Consider the following 19140-nt stretch of genomic DNA (forward strand, 5'->3'; position numbering starts at 1 on the left):
GGATTCTGCACTCAATTCTAGGCAAAAATCCTGAGACACAGAAAAAGGTCACTAGTACTTCTGTAATTTTGAGGCCTATGTTTTAGGTTGTAGTGGATTGTACATGTGTGCATGGGTGTATGTGTTGTGTGTATGTTTGTGGTGTATATGTGTGCATGTTCATTAGTTATAGACTGCATCATTGTTACTTGTTAGTCTCATAGGTAAGTTATATGGGGATGGACAACTTTTTCAAGGCTTCAGAAGTGAGTTTTCTACCACTACAATACCATTAAAAGCTAATGGTAGGGGCGGCTAGGTGGCGCAGTGGATAGAGCACCGGCCCTGGAGTCAGGAGTACCTGAGTTCAAATCCGACCTCAGACACTTAATAATTACCCAGCTGTGTGGCCTTGGGCAAGCCACTGAACCCCATTTGCCTTGCAAAAACCTAAAAAAAAAAAGCTAATGGTTGATCCACATTCATTCATTCAATCATTCATTCACCAAACATATTAAGTACCTGTTGTTTTCAGAGCATTGTGCTTAAGGGGAGGACAAAAGTATACAAAGTCTGAATAAAACATAGGTTCTGACTAAGTAAATCTACCAAAGTGTTCTATAAGGGGTGGGCCTGGAATAAAACATACAGTACATGTTCAGTGACTTATAGAATTTCTGAAAAATAAAGGTCAGGGAGAACCTTTTGTAAAAGCTGGTGTTTGAGGTGCACTTTAAAGGATGCGGTAGAAATTTCAGATAAAAAAAAGGTTGAGGAGTGGCCCTAGAGAATACTGTGAGCATCTGTGTAGATGAGGAAGAGGTACAAGTTGAATTAGGGATTTATTTTTTTTTTAATTTTTTTTGCAAGGCAAATGGGGTTCAGTGGCTTGCCCAAGGCCACACAGCTGGGTAATTATTGTCTGAGGCCGGATTTGAACTCAGGTGACTCCAGGGCCGGTGCTCTATCCACTGCACCACCTAGTCGCCCCTGAATTAGGAATTTAAAGAAGAACAGAGAGAAGCTCTGTTTCCTTGAGGACAGCTTATGATGCCTGAAGAGGAGCAGAATGAAGTTTATGGTGTAGGATGGGGGAGGGGCGAAAGGAATGCCAGAAAGAAGAGTTTGACCTAGAAAACTACTCAGTATGTTTTGAGGAGTGGCATGATGTGTTGTATGCATACAAACATAAGAGTTTTGGAAATAAAAAGAACGTATTGAAGGGGGCCGAATTAGAAATGAAGTGCCAAAAAGTAGTTAGAGTTTCTTTAGTGCAGATAATGAGAAAACTAATTAAAAATTGAACTTGTGCTACAGTGGAAAAAAAAAAAACCCTAGTTTAGGAGTTGAGGATCTAAATTCAAATCCTCTGTGGTCTTGGACAAATCATTTAATCTCCCTGGACCTCTGTTTCCTTTCTTATCAGTAAAATGATAAGCTCCTGAGGCCTATCCTTCTCTAGAGCTCTGATCTTAGGAACCTGCTCTGTGGCCTGGGGCCACTCCTCTGTTTGTCTTAGTGGTGGAGGGAGTCTGATCTCTCACCAGAAATGTGACAGTGATTGTACAGCACTTCCCTGCCAAAAGTGTTCCAGTTTTGTTGGATAATAATCTAACAATTCGGAATTCAAAATTGGAAGTAATTACCTATGGCATAGTATTGAATTTGAAGTCAGATGACCTGAGTTCAGATCCTTAGCTCAGTTTGACTCTCAAGTCAAATTCTACATGATCTCCAAGGTCCCTCCCAACTGCCAATCTATGACCCTCTGATTAAGAAAGGGTATGGAGAATCTTGCTGATACAGCTACAAAAACATTACCAGAATGGGTTTTTTTTTTGTTTATTTTTTAAAATATTTTTGGTATGTAGAATTTCTTCTGAGATTAACATAAGAAAATTTCATATCTCCAAATAGACATATGGCAATCATCAGTTTATTAATTATTTTAATTCTGCTACAAGTTACATTATTCTTGAAAAGTTTAACTGTCTTTTGTATTGTAGTTTAATTGCCTTTAGTATTGTATTTTTGTATCAGCACACTTCAAAGTCATTAAGAATGCACTGCATTGTAGAGATTTCAAGAGGTATGTTATTTTTTTTTCCTCTTGAAACTGAAGACTGTTGATTGTTTAATGATGTTAATGAATTCAAATTTTATATCAATTTAGTGGGATTCGAAGGCATAGAAAGGCACTGTTGCAGAATTTGGTATGTTTTGAATAATGGATTTGCTTTTTTGCCATCCTTTCCTCTTTGTATGTTATGAAGGGTCCTACACAGTGTTCTGGGCTTTGAGTAAGGGAGACCTTGGTTCAGTGCCACCAGGATATACTTGGGCAAGTTACTTTACCTCAGTCAATTCCCAGGAATCCTGTCCATGGCTTAAAAGGTATCTGCCTTGATTGAAGCTTCCTACTCTGAGTTCTTGGGTATAGATGTGCCAAACATTGTTCTAGGTATAGAAAGATGAACATTCATCTAGGTTCCTCACCCTTGCCCTCTGGTCTCTTACCATCCAATGCTAAATTGGGGAGAAAACCTGTCCTGGAGAGCATGTGCCCTTTCTTTATAATGCTAAATTTTAAAAAGGTCCTATACATGTAATAGAAAGAATACTGTGATATCAGATTGCTTACTATCTTGGGGAAGGGAGATGGGAGGGAGGAAGAAAAATTTAGAGCTCAAAATCTTATAAAAATGAATATTGAAAGTTGTCTACATGTAACTGGAAAAAATAAAATAGAATGTATTATAAAAAAGAAACAAATACTCTGTTTTGGTTCAGCAAAATTTGCAACAATTGAGTTACACTTTGGACTTGGTAAAACAATAGCATTTGATTAGATTGAGAATTCTTTCTTTTCTATGTTATTTTATTTTTTTTTCTAAGTACATGAACAGATGGTTTTCAACATTCACCTTTTTCTGCCACCCTCTCTTCCCTCTCCTCTCCCCATGGCAGTGAGTAATCTGATGTAGGCTGTACATGTAGCTAGATAAGGGATTCTTTTTTTTAGGTTTTTTGCAAGGCAAATGGGGTTAAGTGACATGCCCAAGGCCACACAGCTAAGTAATTATTATTAAGTGTCTGAGGCTGGATTTGAACCCAGGTACTCCTGACTCCAGGGCCAGTGCTCTATCCACTGCGCCACCTAGCCTCCCCTAAGATAAGGAATTCTTAACTTAGATTCCATGTACTTTTAAGATAGATAAACTTTATTTCCGTAGTTGATTTCCTTTGTAAATCTAGATATTTTCTTTTATTTTATACATTTTAAAACATTCTATAAAGGGGTCCATAGGTTTCACCAGACTATCGCCCAAGGTATCCGTGACTATAAAAATGGTTAACCTCTGTACTAGAAGATCAGTTAAGCCCCTCCTGACACCAAAATTCTAAGAAGCAATTAGTAGTCTCATGTTCCTTACAGAATCCTACAATCTAGGAGCCTTTAGGGGAAACCTCATGCTGTTATTTTCAACTGTTATTTCCATGGAGTTCTGAAGCATAGGTATCCCATACCCACTCCCCTCGATCAGAAACAAATTGTCAGTTATATGTGTGGGAGATGCCCAGAACTGTGACAGGTTCCTAAACTCAACAGTGGACCCATATCTTTCCAGCCTTCTATTGTCTTGGATAGCTTTCTTTTCCCCTATGCCATAGGATGCTGGGTTTTTTTCAGGTTAGGGCTGATAGTGGTTTCCCAGCACTCAAATGGGCAGGCTAGGTAACCAGGTAACAGCTGTGAGCCTTTTTCTAGCATCATGAAATTCTTTTCACAATTACTCTCTAGTTTCACAGCAAGTTAAGACCTGCTCAATCAGATATGTTGGCTTCATCAACAGTCATTACCTGCATGAATGAGGCTTTCTAATGACTGGGGCACCCTAGTCATAAGATTTCTAAGCCTCAATGCAGAGTAGCTGCTGGTTTACATATATCCAGAGCATCAATGTGATTACTTTAGTCCTTCCCTAGAATCATGAAAGCTGAAGATTCCTTCCTGCTTCAGAGATACTCCAAGGGATAAAAAAAAGACTCCCTAATATCTGTGGCCTTAGAGCTATCCTTGGAAACTTCTGAAGCATGTAGACTCTAAGATACATCTGAAATCTTGGCATTCATTTTTACAAATTAGAGTCTGGGGTCAGCAATTGTTCCAGCAAGGATTGTTAAATGAAGCTGAGGGGGGAAGGCACTTAGGTAAGAAAAGAGGAAAGGAGAGGAGAGGACTCATCACTAATCCTTTTAAAAATTCAATATGTTACCTCTTTTAAAGCCACATCAATAAAGCCATGGCAGTATAAATGAATAGCAGCAGGATGATGGTTGAACTTTAATAGGTGTCATCAAAATATTTATATTTATAATGGATGATGTTTTTTTTAAATGGTATACCTAGAATTAAATGACTGTAAATGTAATTAATTTTCCATGACTGTTTGTAAAAATTGCTGAGAGAATTGACTCATAAACCATCTGATCTATTCGACCTCCTTCATTTTGTATCTGTGGAAACTGATGCACATAAAGGTGAAGTAACTTGCCAAAGGTCCTGAAGGTAGTGACAGAGCTAAGATTTGAACTCTGGGGCTCAGACTTGAAATTTAGCATTCTTTTCACTATAGCCCACTGCCAAGCCTGCCCCCCTGCCGTACCCTTTCTATCCCTAACATTAGGAATAGATCAGAGTCAAAGAATGTAAAGGAAAACAAGTTTGTTTCATGTTTTACATTTTAAAAGTTTTAATCATATCTGGAACTTGTGTGAATAAGCAGTAGTTTGGTCCCTCACTCAGTAAAATTAACTTGGAGAAAGCGTGATATAAAATATATTGAATAAATAGGTTTCTGTCATCTACTTCTTGAGTATCAATTGCATTGACTGAATTGGGTGTAGTAGTTCTTTCTCTAGTTCTATAGTTTTTAATCCTTCAGTCTGTAAGCATTAAAACCTACTATGTATGAAGAACTGTACAGATAGTCCCCACCCTAAGGAGCTCATCATCTAATGAGGTAGATAATAAATAATATACAAGCAAGCTAAGACCAAGATAAATACAGGAACTGATTAACAGCAGGAAGGCACTGGAATTCAGAGAGGTTGAAAGACTTCCTGAAGAAATTGAGATTTGTATTGGTACTAGAAGAAAATCTAGGAAGCACTAGGTAAAGATGAGGATGGAGCTGAGATTGAGGAGGCAAGGTTATGAAGGGCTTTGAACGCTACCTAGAGGATTTTGTATTTGTTCTTGGAGGCAGTAGAGAACCATGAAGAGTTTATCGAATAGGGGATTGGAGTCATATAGTTGGTTCTAACCTTTAGGAAGATCACTTTAGTGGCTGAAGAGAGAGGCCTGCCTCAGGGTGGTAGCAGTCTCAGGACAGAAGGGGGTATGTCCTGAGGGATGAAATTGACAGGCTTTGGCAACCAATTGGATATGGAGGTGGGGGAAGGGGAGAGAGAATGAGAAATAGAGGGTGACACTTAGGTTTTGAGTCTGGAGGACTGGAAGGATGGTGTCTTCTATGGTAATAGGGAAGGTAGAAGGTGGGGAAGACTTAGAGGGAAAATAGTGAATTCCATTTTGAATAGGTTGAGTTTAAGATTTCTATGTGACATACAGTTCAACATGTCTGAAAAACACTGAGGTCAGCAGAGTGGTCAGGACAAATAGGTAGATTTGATAGTCATCAGCACAGAGATGGTCATTAAATCCATGGGGGTTGTGAGATATCCAAGTGAAACAATAGAGATAGAGAAGAGGAAAGGACCCAGGGCCTGGATGCCTTGAGGGAGCACTGTATTTAGAGGATGTGATCTGGATTCAGATCCAGGAGAGGAAATCAAGAATTGGTGATCAGACAGGTAGGAGGAAAACCAGGAGAGAGGAAAGTATCAAGGAGAAGAGAATGAACAATAGTGTCAGAAGTAAAGACTGACAGATTGCCTTCCATGGTGGGGGGAGTAAGATGGGGGGGGAAATTGTAAAACTCAAATAATATCTTTAATAAAAATAAATTTAAAAAAATAGTGTCAGAAGCTGAAGAGAGGTAGAGATGAGTGAAGATTGAGAAAAGGCCATTGGATTTGGTGAATTAAGAAATCTTTTGTAACTTTGGAGAAAGCAGTTTCAGTGGAAGGATAAAGTTGGGAGCCAGACTATATATGAAGTTAGGAAGAAAATGAGAAGGGGGAAGGTGCAGACAACTAATATAAAAGATATTTTTGAGGAACTTAGCCACAGAAGGCAGAAAACACAACTTATTAGGGCTAGAAGGATCAAGTAAAGGATTTTCTGAGGATGAGGGAGAAATAGGAATGTTTATGGGCAATAGGGAAGGAGTCAGTAGGAAGGGAGAGATGAAAATAAGTGATAGAGTGGGGATGAAGGGAGGTCATTTGCAGAGGAGACAGTAGAATGTTCACTTAAGCATGTAGAGGGGTTAGCCATGGAAAGGAGAAGGCCATCCTTGATTTTTCTTTGTGAATATTGCATTAAAAGTATACATGCCAAGAAATAAAAATGGGGCAGTTAAATGGTACAGTGCTAGGCCTAGTGTCAGGAAGATTCCCTTCAAATCTGGCCTCAGACACTTACTAACTATATACTCTGGGCAAGTCACCTCACCCTGTTTGCCCCAATTTCCTCATCTGTAAAATGAGCTGAAGAAGGAAATGGCAAATTACTTTAGTATCTTTGCCAAGAAGAAAACCCCAAATGGGGTCACAGAGAATAGAATACGACCGAACAACAACAAAAATCTATCATCAGAAACCTAGTAGTTGAAGTATTAAGAAATTCTTGAAGTGTTATACAAATATCTGAGGGGCTGTCGTGTAAAGAGAGATCAGACGTGTTGTGCTTGGTCCAGGGTCAGTGGGTGTTTCTTTTGATGAGCCACATTGTAGTGATTTCACATTTGTCTCATTACACTCAGATCTATAGTTTGGCTTACTTTGTGTGTGTATGGGCAGACATTTGAGGCCATGGTATTTCTCCTGCTGGAGATTTTATTGGATTTTGTCTTCTGAATTGCTAGGCGTCTCTATTGCTATTCCTCCCACGTTGTAGCTACCCTTTATGGTATCTAGTTTGTTGTAGATATAGAGGCAGTTTCTTCTATTCCCCTCTTCTTTTCATTTTAAAAGTCTTCTAATTAGATTTGCAAGACTCTCGGCAAGTAAATTCTTACCAGCCCTAAAATCCTCCTGGCCAGCAGCCCATTACTGTTATATTTTAAGCTGTGATTCAGAAATCCAAATCCCGTTCTCAGATACCATCTTCTTAGCCAGCTGTTACTTGGTTGAGGGATCACTCCTTCCTTCCCCTTCCTTGTAGTGTTTTTTTCATTTCTTATCTCAAACTATCTGTAAAAAGTCAAGTCTTCCCTTAATATTTCATTGCAGTCAACCCTGATCACTTCTAGAAATTAACCCAGAAGCAAGTAACCCTATTATGTCATAAGGAACTTTTGTTTAAGGACCTGCTTTGATTGAAGCCTAGACAATGCAGACAAAAAAGCACAGATGAAAGTACATAAATCCAAATGACTTTTGGCCTTTAAAGAAGTCCCCTTGGGACACTGGGTATATACTTAGTTCAGTGATGCTGCCATTGCTCAAAACCTTTTTGAAAATATTCTTTGGAAATAACCCTAAGCCTGGGTAGGAAATCATAGAACAACTAAGTGACTAGACAACATTTTTCCTTTTCTTGAATGTAAACATACCTGTGCTCTTGAAAAGTGAGTGCAGGGCTAGCAGGAGCATTTGAGAAGTGTCTCAAAATTCCCTGAGTTAGGTTTCCTAGTCTGAGAGCTTGGCATTTTCATTTTGCCTAAAATTGTCCTAAGTGATCTCAGGTAGAACAACAATGTGTGGGGCATTAGGGCTTGGGAAATATTCATGAAATCAAGACAAAACCTAGAATTAAATTCCAGATCCAACTGTAGACCAAATGGTATATCAGAGTATGTGCTCCTTACTTGAGGTGTTGGTTATTTATACTCAGGTATAAAATATGGGTAAAAACATTTCCCTTTTGTTAATAATATTAGTAATTGTTTCTTTTAATTCTGTCAGCTCTCATATTCTTAGCATATTATGGACCACATTAATGTTGTTTTTATGGTATGATCTAATACAGAGATGTCATCCTCACTAAGGGTCTACTGAACTAGATAAAAATTTCACTGGAAAAGTTATTTACAAAGTTAATAAAATAGAGTAACAACACAGATAATATTAATTTGTAGTTTTCTAAATCAATATGTCTCCCCCAAGGATCCTTTTCTATTTGAGTTTGACACCAATGGTTTAATATACATCCACTTTAGTATATAATATGCTTTTGCAACCAAAATTCAATGAGTTGAAATTTCTGTTCAAAAACTTTGTTTACTGTTCACAACGTTCAGCTTTGTGTCAAGGATAGAGATGTCCTTATAAATGAGACAATTTGTCACTGAAATTGTATTATCAAGCCTAGGGAGTTCCCAAGAAGAATCTCATATAGGGCTGTCCGACCTTTTAGCTTTTCTGAGCCTCATGGTCCATTTATGAATACAGTGAAACCCATACCATCAATGAGCACAACTCCAAATGGCCCAGCTCTCAGGTTGAACGCACCTGATCTAGCATCTAAAGATAATGTAGGAATTTATTGTTTATATATATATATGATTAGTACCTCAACAAAGAATATGAAGAAATAGGAGGAAAAATGGTAGGCAGAGATGTAGAGTGAAGCAAGGAGATCCCAATCTATATACCGTCTCTGAGGCAATGAAGGAGGGCAAGCTGGAATGGGGCCCCTCCAACTCAGATTCAGCACAGCAGACAGCAGCAGTGCTACTTGGGTTTATAACAAAGGGTCACTTATATAAAAAAGTAGGGATTGCATTAGGAACTGGATCTGGGATTTCATTAGTAGATGGCATCTCTAGGTATAGGAACTTATCTCTCAATGCTGGGCAGCAGCTTCTCTGCCTCTCAGAGTTTTAGAGAGTTGTCTGAAACACCAGGAGATCAGTGCTGAGCCTTTCCCAGAGTCTTCCAACCAGGATGTATCAGAGGGAAATGGGGAAAGTCCACCCAGCTCTATGCTGGGCACGTTAGGGAAGTCTGACCAGGGCAGAGTGTGGCACAGAGGGATACAGGTTGCAAATAGTAAGCATGCTCCTTTGTCTACGTATTTCAACTGTGTTCACACAAAATGTATTTGTTTAAAAATGCAAGGGGGGAAAAGAAACATTCATTTGTGTTCCTCTCTTTCCAACTTTGTTTGAGATAGGAGTTGGAGTGAGAAGACTTATTGCTTCCGAAAATTATTACTGACTACTGACTGTTTCTTCCTCTGCCTCTTTCTTGTTTTCATTCTATTTATTCACTTGTGAAAAAGAGCCAGGAAGTAGCAACCTGAACAGAGAGCTCTAAGTTTCTGCAAAGCAGAAGCCTTGTAATAACAATACATTATATAACCCTGTAAGCCTTACAAATTGCTTTCTCCACATCAGCTCAATGAGTACATTAATGCAAATATTAGTCCCATTTTACCAAGTAGGAATCTGAAGCTTAGAAAGGTAAATGGATTTGTCATAAGTCACACAAATAAACAACAGGTGTCAGACCTAGGTTTTGAATCCAGAACAACTGACTTAAGATCAGCAGTCTGTACCACTATCATTTGGTGACATTGGAGGTTGTGGGTTATTTTTGAGAGGTGAAATTAAACCCCTTTTAAGCAATTTCCTTGGTAAACCTTATGTTTAAAATAGGAAATGTCATAGCTTTCTACTGAATCTGATTCTGCAGGAATTTTTATGCTTAGGAAAAATCACCATAATGATTATACATATAGGTCCAGGACTTAGTGAGATCTCTTTTTAGAATTAAAGTATTGTATGATTTTTTTTTCTTTTTAAGTTTGTGTTATTGATTTTGTCATGAAAAATTTAGATTACAAGTCATTTAAAGTCAAGTGACTAAATGATACTCTTAAGATTCATCCTTCAAATAGTCCATTAAAATTTTGTGTAACTATTTTCAAGACATCAAGAGGAGCATGTTTTGATTACCTCAAATGAGGTTAATATTAGGTTAAGATCATGACTTGACTATTTTCTTCTTTTGCAGAAGTTTTAAGCTGAGTTTAATTGATGCCTTTCCTTTTACCATACTGGCCATTTCTGAATATGCCCCACCATCCCATTCCTCTCCCAGGAACTCTTCCCTTTTAACAAAGAAAGGAAAGTTAAATAAAACCAATCTCTACAGCACTGGGTAGAGAATATTTTGATGCTTCAGGAAGCCTAAGTTTTCTCTCTCACAATGCCAATCATGCTTTGCTAAAGGGAATTCTTTTCAATTGTTTTCTCTTTCTCTTTTTTTTAAAAGTAAATTCCTCATCTATGCTTGCCTGTTGCTGTTCTCTGTGCTACTGGCCCTTCGGCTAGATGGCATTATTCAGTGGAGTTACTGGGCTGTCTTTGCTCCAATATGGCTTTGGAAATTAATGGTCATCGTTGGTGCTTCAGTTGGAACTGGAGTCTGGGCACGTAACCCCCAGTATCGGTAAGATTGCTTTACCACAGAGAATGTGTGATTAGATTCTGATAAGTTTAGCAGAGATAACTGCATGCCATAGATATGTGAGTGATTTGTAAATTGGGTAAGGAATTCTTTTTTGTATTTGTCAATATAATAGCTGTTGACGAGGTTATACTCTAAAAGTATGTCATAATTTTATGTGAGTTCTTTTTTCTTCACATAAGGTATTGAGCTGCATTTCAAAAAATAATCTTTCTGATAACAGAGCATGTGACATATAAAGGGGAAAACATGGGATAGTCACCTGAGCATAAACATGGAGTGTTTTTTCTATTTTTTTTTTAATCATAGAGTAATAGAATGTTGCGGCTGAAATGGATCTTAGACATCTTCTAGTTAAATCCTCCCATCTTGCAGGTGAGAAAACTGAGGCCTGCAAGAATAAAATGGCTGAGTTGGGGCTAGAACCCAGGCCTCATGCCTCTCAGTCCAGTTTTGCTCCACTACACTGAATTTCTTCCACATTTTCTTATTTATTTTTTGGTAAAGTGAGAGTAATTAATTCTATTTGCTTATTGACTTCTCTAAGGTTTTAGGAAAAAAGTACTTTCTAAGCAATTCTTGATTCAGGAGTGAGCAGCATTTGTAAGTTCCCCAGTTATCCCTTCTCTCCACCCCTTGCCTGGTTCTTGCTCAGCTTTTCTAGAGAGACTGGAGGCTTTTTAAATGTAATTAGAATAGACTGTCATTTGCAGAGTTTCTTATTTACTGGTATACTCACTTTGGCACAATGGGAAAATGCTGGATTGAAAGTCAGCAAACCTGGGTGCACATCACAACTCTGCCAACAACAGCTGCCACCTGGGTGACTCTGAGCAAGTCACTTAACCTCTCCAGGCCTCAGTTTCTCCCTCTAACATTTGTGGTAGTTAGGCTTCTAAGGGTCTTCCAACTCTAAAACTATGATCCTAAGTTATGTAATAAAGGTATGAGGCTGTGGTAATAATCCTGGAAAAGAAGGCTACATTTGAACTTAAAGTTGGATGCAAAAAATATCAATGGCAGCACTTAGACTTGGTCTGGAATATCATCTGTAATCTTCTATGGCTGTTGCCAGCACAAGATTCATAGGACATTGAAGCATCTATTGGATCTTGCTTCCCAGTATTCTTTCATTCTTTTTTGGGAGAGGGAGTTCCTCACCTTGAAGTCCCTACAGCAATGAAATCACAGCCTCAGACCCCCCCCCCCCAAAGTAAAACGTTCCAAGGGGAAGTAATCTAGTTTGGTTGTCTGAGCTGTCATTTGATGGCATGTGAGTGGTTCTTTTACATTTTTAAAATTCCATTTAAGAAAATAAGTTTAGTTAAGTCTTTCTTACTTTTCTTTACATGGGTATAATATTTGGTGCTGTTTTGCAAATAAGACTAATTGCTGAAAACACTGATTTCTAACAGAAATTTGAATTGAGGTATTTGGTGTTTTCTTTTTTCCCCCCATGACCATTTTTAGAGCAGAAGGAGAAACCTGTGTGGAGTTTAAAGCCATGTTAATTGCCGTGGGCATCCACCTGCTCCTGTTGATGTTTGAGGTTCTGGTCTGTGACAGGATTGAGAGGGGAAGCCATTTCTGGCTTCTGGTCTTCATGCCGCTGTTCTTTGTCTCCCCAGTATCTGTTGCAGCCTGTGTGTGGGGATTCCGACATGACAGGTCACTTGAGGTAACATTTCATAAACTGAAAGTGGGTGTTTTACAGTGAAACCTTTGATTACTTATTTTATTATGAATTTCTTCTACTCATTTTAGTGTAGAAAGAGAGAGGGAGGGAAGGAAGGAGGAAAAGGGAGGTAGAGAGAGAGAGAGAGAGTTGAATGTATGTTTGTGTGTAAGAATACAAGATGTAATAATAGTACCCATTTCTTACCATTTAAAAAAAGCATATACAAAGTAATAAAATGATCCATCAGAAAATTATATAGATTTTTTTATCTAAAGTTATGTATTTGACCTTTACCTCTAGCATTTTAATATAGTCAATTTGATGAATATAAAATAAGTTTCTATTAGTCCTTTTGAACTTTCTTCTTGACTACATAGAGTAAGTTTCAATAGGCCCTGTTTGAAGGCATTGGAGAAAAACTAACATGAGAATCTGAGCCCTGCTGTAATAGGAAACCCTACTATAACCTACCTGACAGGTGTTTTATTTAGCCTCTTCTTGAAGGCTTTTGATAAGGAGAAACCCACTACCTTCTGAAGACCATCTGAGGCAGTCTGTTTCCCTTTTAGATAACTCTAATTGCTAGAAACATTTTTTCTTTACATCAAGTCTGAATTTTTCTCTTTCCGCTGTTTACACATTACTCCTTGCTCTGAGGCCAAGCAAGTACACCCCCTTGGATGTAACAGTTCTTCAATTACTTGAAATTACCTATCTGACCATGACTATCCCCACCATTCTGCTTTTCTCCAAACTAAATCTCCTCAGTCCTTTATCCAGTCCTCTGATGGCATGGTCTAATGGCTTTTTGCTATCCTTCTTGCCTTCTCTGGATGCTCTCAGGTTTATATCAATGTCTTTTCTGAAGATGTGACTCTTAGAACTGAAGGAAGTACTCTAGATATGGTCTGACCAAGGCAAAGTATAGCATAAATTTCTCCTCTATACTTCTGGCAACCAGGAGTTCTTAATGCCGCCTAAGATTTTGGTTTGTCACATCACATGTCAACTTTTGAGCTTTGAGACCATTATTCCTCCTTCCCCTTTTTTCAAAACTAGACAAAAACATTTGCATAACTCCCTTATTTTGTAATAATTAAGGTTGTTGTGTTATTTTTTAAGCCAAGTGTAATACTTTACAATTGTCTCTAATAAATGCCAGTTTATGAGATTTAGCCAAGATATTTTAGTCTGCTCAGATCTTTTTGATATCCTGTTGCTTTCATCCATTGTGTAACTATCTCATCTAACTTTGTGTTAGATGGCATACTTGATAAAATTGCAGATAAGTCTTTAACCAAATCACTGATAAAAATGATAAATAGCACAGGATCAAGTTGACAGTGAACTATTAATGGCTATTCTTGCCATCTGGCTATTCAACAAGTTCAAGAGCCACCAAACTCTGATATCTTCTAGCCCACATTTTCTCAGCTTGTTGGTGAGAAAAGCATGAGAGTCTTTGTCAAATACTTTGTTTGCATCTAAGTAAACTATATAACTACAGCATTCCCCTGGTCATCCACTGGTCCAGTAATGCTGTCACAGGAGCTGAATGAGAAAAATTCAGACTTGATATAAAGAAAAAAATTTTCTGACAATTACAGAGAAGTTTTTTTGACTTAAATAATTGGGTTTTTTCCAATTACATGTCAAGATAGTTTTCAACATTCATTTTTGTAAGATTTTGAGTTCCACATTTTTCTCTCTATATTCCCTCTCCCCTTACATCAAGTAATCTGATACTAGGTTATATATCTACGATCATGTTAAACATATTTAGAACAACCTGTTCTTGTTGAAGCTCTTGTGGTTCTTTGTGATTATTTGTTTCCTTTTTGAGATATTGCCTAACAATCCTTTTGAGTAATATGTTTTTAGAATTTTGCCAAAAATTGAGTTCAAACTCTTTGGCCTATAGTTTGCAGACTTCAGAATGAACATTTTGGTATTGTTTTTTGAGAAAGTAAATGTACATATAAATGCTAGCAGTGTTGCACGTTGAACAGTTATTTCCACCGGCAGAGTTAGAGAGGAAAAACCTTTTTAGAGCCTCAATCTTGGCAGTCTTAGCTACTAGAAGGAAACATATGGCAAAACTGGCCTGTCTCTTAGCCTGTGTGTTTTGCCTTCTTCATGTCTAGCACCATAGTATTTGGAATATGAAATTAGGCCTTTGATGAAATAGCTCTATATGTTATGAGAGAGTGACTGGCTGGCCAGCTATGGAGGAGAGACTAGGTGCTTGTACAGTTCTTTACCACCATTTGGTCATATTTCATGTTTGGACAATTGATTGTATGAGCAGCTCTTCTTCCATGTGGCAGGGGTTCTCACCAGATCAGAGAAACACATGCTAAGGATTCATTTACTTAGAATAGCAGCATTCATTTCCTTCATGGTACGGCCTGGACTAATCTAATGAACTCCCTCTCAAAAACAAGCAAACCAATTATATAGAAACTCTTTTTCCTGATGTATAAGTCTAATAATATATTAAAGAGTAAACACTAGACATTATACTTCCATTTCTCTGTACAAGAAGAGTCTTTTTTGAGTGAAATCCTAGATTTAGAGGCAAAAGACTTCAGTTACACTTGCTGCATTCTCCCTAGAATGTCTGACAGCCATCCAGATTTGGACCATTATGTTATCCATCCTCTTCATTGCAGCAAGGCAGCTCTTTTCATTCCTACATAATTGATTCTCTGTCTCACTCCCAACAGGAGTTATTCCATAGTTATTCTCCTCCCTCAAGCCCTTCACACCTACTTGTCATCACTCTGTCTCAACTGAGGACCTTCTTTCTTAATTTACTGAGAAAATTAAAGCCAAATAATATCTGCTCCCTCTTCTCCCATTCTCTTCCATCTCAAAATCCTTTGACCATCACCTCCCACTCACTATTTTTCTAGTCCCTGACAAAGGCCAGTCTTCTCAAGGCCAATTCACCCCTACATAGGCACTCGATTTCATCCCCTTACATCTTCTCCCACAGATTGCATCTTCACTCATATCCCCCTCTCCAGTCATCAACTTCTCCTTATCAGTTGATTATTTTCTTCTGCCTTTAAACATGCCTAAGAGCCTCCCCTGTCCTTAGAATTCCCTCATTTGACCATATCATCCCTCAAACTATCATCCTATATCTCTCATCCTTTATGAGCCAAAACCCATGGGGGGAAAATGATCTACATTTGCTATCTGCACTTCTTCTCTTTCCACTCACTCCTCATTCATTTCCAATATGGCTACCAATCTCATCAGTTCACTGAAACAGCTCTCTCCAGAGTTACCATTGATCGCTTAAATATACCAATTTGATTTGTTTTTTTTCTCAGTTCTCATCCTTAATTTATCTGGTGACCTTCTCCTGAATACTCTCTCCTCCCTGTCTGGCTGCTCTCTCTAGGGTTCTTTATAGGCTTTATAGGCTTATCATCCATTCATGGGAGAGTATTCCCCAAACTTTTGCCCTGGTCCCTCTTCTCTCTTCCCTCTCCCCTGTCTGTCAGTGATCTTTGCACTGCCATGACTTTAACTATCCCATCAAACAAAGACTCCTAGATCTCTGTCCTGACCTTCAGTCCTATTTTACCAGTTGCCTTTTGGACATCTTAAACTGGATATCACAGGAATATCTTAAATTCAACATTTCTAAGACTGAACTCATTATCTTTCTCCTCTCAAGTTCCTAAAGTTACTGTTGTCCTGGATACCTCACCCTCCCTCATGTCCATTAAACGTTCAGTCTTTCTCAGCATCTTTACATTCAGGTAGCCTTACTTCAACCCCTCATCCACCCACATCTGTACCCTACATTGGCTTCTTGAGTGGTCTCCTTGCTTCAGTTCTTTCTTCACTGCAGTCACTCTAACCTGTATACTGCTGCCAAAGTCATTTTCCTTAAGGACAGGTCTGACCATGTGATTCTTCCCTACTCAGTCAACTTCAGTGGCTTTCTGTTGGCTTTAAGATCAAACAGAGGAGTGACTAGGTGGCTCAGTGGATAGAGCACTGGCCCTGGAGTCAGGAGTCCCTGAGTTCAAATCTGGCCTCAGACACTTAGTAATTACCTAGCTTTGTGGCCTTGGGCAATCCACTTAACCCTATTTGCCTTAAAAAAAAAAAAAACCTAAAAAAAAAGATCAAACAGAAAGTTCTCTCTTGAGCTTTTAAAGCTCTACATATCCTGGTCCCACTGTATCTTTGCAGCCTCATTGGACAGCCCTCTACTTCCCACACCCAGGCATCATCTGCCTGGATCCTTTCCAGATCCACTCGTGCCCTCCTTCCAAAACTAGCTTTTTATTTAACTACTTCGTATATTTTTGTATTTATTCACTTTTATAGTTATGCCTTTCTCTGCTTCCATATGTACTTACTGTCTCCCTCTTTAAGATGTAAGTTCATAGCAAATTGGGATTGTGGCATTGTTTATATGTGTGTGCTCTGTGACTGGCACAGAGCCTAGCACATAGTTGGCACTTAATAAATGCTTGTCAGTTGATTGAGAATGGAAAAACATGGAAGACAATTGCAATACTAAATATCTGTTTTTGGCTGATCATTTGGTCTTTATAATTTAACTCAGAATCTATGTAGCTTGTTAGGAAGATTGGCTAAATTTATCTTTAAAAAGGGGTTCTATAGCAGTGGATAGAGCACCGACCCTGGAATCAGGAGGACCTGAGTTCAAATTCAGCCTCAGACACTTAATACTTGTTACCTATGTGACCTTGGGCAAGTCATTCAACCCCATTGCCTTGCAAAAAACAAAAAAAAGATTCTTGAAAATACTGCCAAGTATTTGTAAGAGAATGTGCAGTGTCATGATGTGACTTACATAGAAACTCATAGATGCTTCCTAGATGCTTTGGCGGGGGGTGGGGGTGGAGGGGGGGAGATGAGGAAGGATTTGGACCTAAGATTTCATGGTGATGGGAAAGTGAGGGAGGAGTGAATCTCCATGTGGAAATTCCTTCCACCCATGCAGATTGGCAGCTGTTCTGTTCTAAGGCACTAAGGGATCACATTTCATAAGTCAGGAATACAATTTGAGCCTAGGACTTCTTAACTTGAAGGCTGGCCTTTTAGCCATTAGGCTATCCTGCCTCTTTCAAGGTGTTAACCTTTTCAAAAGGCAAACTGTACTTGCAGGTCCTCAGTATTTGATTGCCAGGTGACCACGAGATAAATAAATCTATAACTAAACTTGTAATTCTCATAGATCTGGACACAACCCATTCAGGCCTTCTCCTCATTTTCATTTCTTGTGCATCTTACTCTTTAAATTAAAGATTCACATGTTGAAGAAATATACACTGTGCTGAAAGCCTTTCTCCAGATCTCTGAATGTTCGATGTGGAGCTCTTGAGTTACCCATATTTTACCCATTATTCTTGGCTATGTGAAATATCCACCTCCTTCTCTAACCCAGATGTTCTGAAGATAACTGTTATACTGTTTTCATTATTTCTTTAAGAAAAATATAGTTAGGGCAAAATTTGATAAACGTACTCTAGCAAACACCTTCCTTATCCTGAGATCTACACACAGATTCATCCTCCTACATGTTCATCTTTGTCCTTATAGTCCCATCACATGTGCAGTCATGAAATTTCTGGAACCAGGTTTTATTCAGTGTAGTGTCAACTTCAAGAAAATGTAGAAGAGGGGCAGCTAGTTGGCACAGTGGATAGAGCACCGGCCCTGGAGTCAGGAGTACCTGAGTTCAAATCCAGCCTCAGACACTTCATAATGACCTAGCTGTGTGGCCTTGGGCAAGCCACTTAACCCCATTGCCTAGCAAAAACCTAAAAAGGAAAGATGTAGAAGAGAAAACTAATAGTTATCATGACTTGGATCTTCTAAAGTATCTTCATGGCCTAGGTCCTGGGATTGCCTCCTGCCTCTTTTATCTCAGAGAACATTGGCCTCTGCTCATCCATCTAGTGAAATGGCATTCACTCAATTTTCTTCCTTCAACTAAATTAAATGACATTTTGTATTCAGGCAGTCTACAACCCTTAGCCCATGGCATAAAGGACTGAAGAATATATTTCAAGCAATGGAGAGAATTTGCAGGTTAGAATTGTGTGTCAGATGGTTGTATTTTATCCTTCATTCTCAAAGAGGACCATGACTTTCAGAAGGTTATGCCATAACTTACAAGTGAATTGGATTTAAGTGAAGGAGGGCTGCACAAAGTCACCAGCCTCACTTTCTCCTCTGGAGCTATCTGGGTCCAGTGGCAAGATATGGAGATGACCCCTGAGGTGGAGTTATTGCACCACACCACCTCTCTGCTGCCTGCCTTCCTTTCAATTTGGGCAGTGAGGAGAATGACAGTATCTGAGTGAGTAAGTGAGCCAGTGTCAGTTATCCCCATCTTGTTGCTGTCCACATTAACACTGACAATCAGGACTCTACTGTTGGACTGAATTTATGAACCCCTTTGCGTTATATGTTATTACAATTCACATTATTGACTTAGTATTATGCTGACTTAGAAATAACAGTATTCTCCAGCTTTGTTGTCAAATAATATTTTTCTTCTCCATTTTAGTTGGAGATCCTGTGCTCTGTCAACATTCTTCAGTTTATATTCATTGCCTTAAGACTGGACAAGATCATCCATTGGCCCTGGCTAGTATGTATCTTGTCTCTTTTTTGGAACTGCTTTTTAAACTCTTGCCTAAGGTAATGGAGATACGATTTACTTATAATTCCCTATTCAGTTAGTCAAAGGGAGGGAAGCAAGTGAGGAAAAAATGGGTCACACCTATCATGAGTAAAGGTGAGCTTCACAGACTTCATTTAAATTCTTTGGCGTTGATTCTCTAATTGGAACCATTATTGAGTATCAATTTATATCTGGT

At 38.6% G+C, this 19140-nt stretch overlaps 1 protein-coding gene across 1 annotated transcript in view; it reads left to right on the top strand.

Annotated features, from left to right (window-relative positions):
- TMEM185A (transmembrane protein 185A) overlaps positions 1 to 19140 on the top strand; it is a 30236-nt gene that overhangs the window by 5258 nt on the left and 5838 nt on the right. The window contains exons 2-4 of the mRNA XM_074208576.1: positions 10387 to 10563; positions 12052 to 12259; positions 18828 to 18911. Coding sequence (XP_074064677.1) covers positions 10387 to 10563; positions 12052 to 12259; positions 18828 to 18911 — 469 coding nt within the window. The remainder of the gene's footprint in view (positions 1 to 10386; positions 10564 to 12051; positions 12260 to 18827; positions 18912 to 19140) is intronic.

This window comes from Macrotis lagotis, chromosome X (genome assembly GCF_037893015.1).
Source record: "Macrotis lagotis isolate mMagLag1 chromosome X, bilby.v1.9.chrom.fasta, whole genome shotgun sequence".
NCBI lineage: Eukaryota > Metazoa > Chordata > Mammalia > Peramelemorphia > Peramelidae > Macrotis > Macrotis lagotis.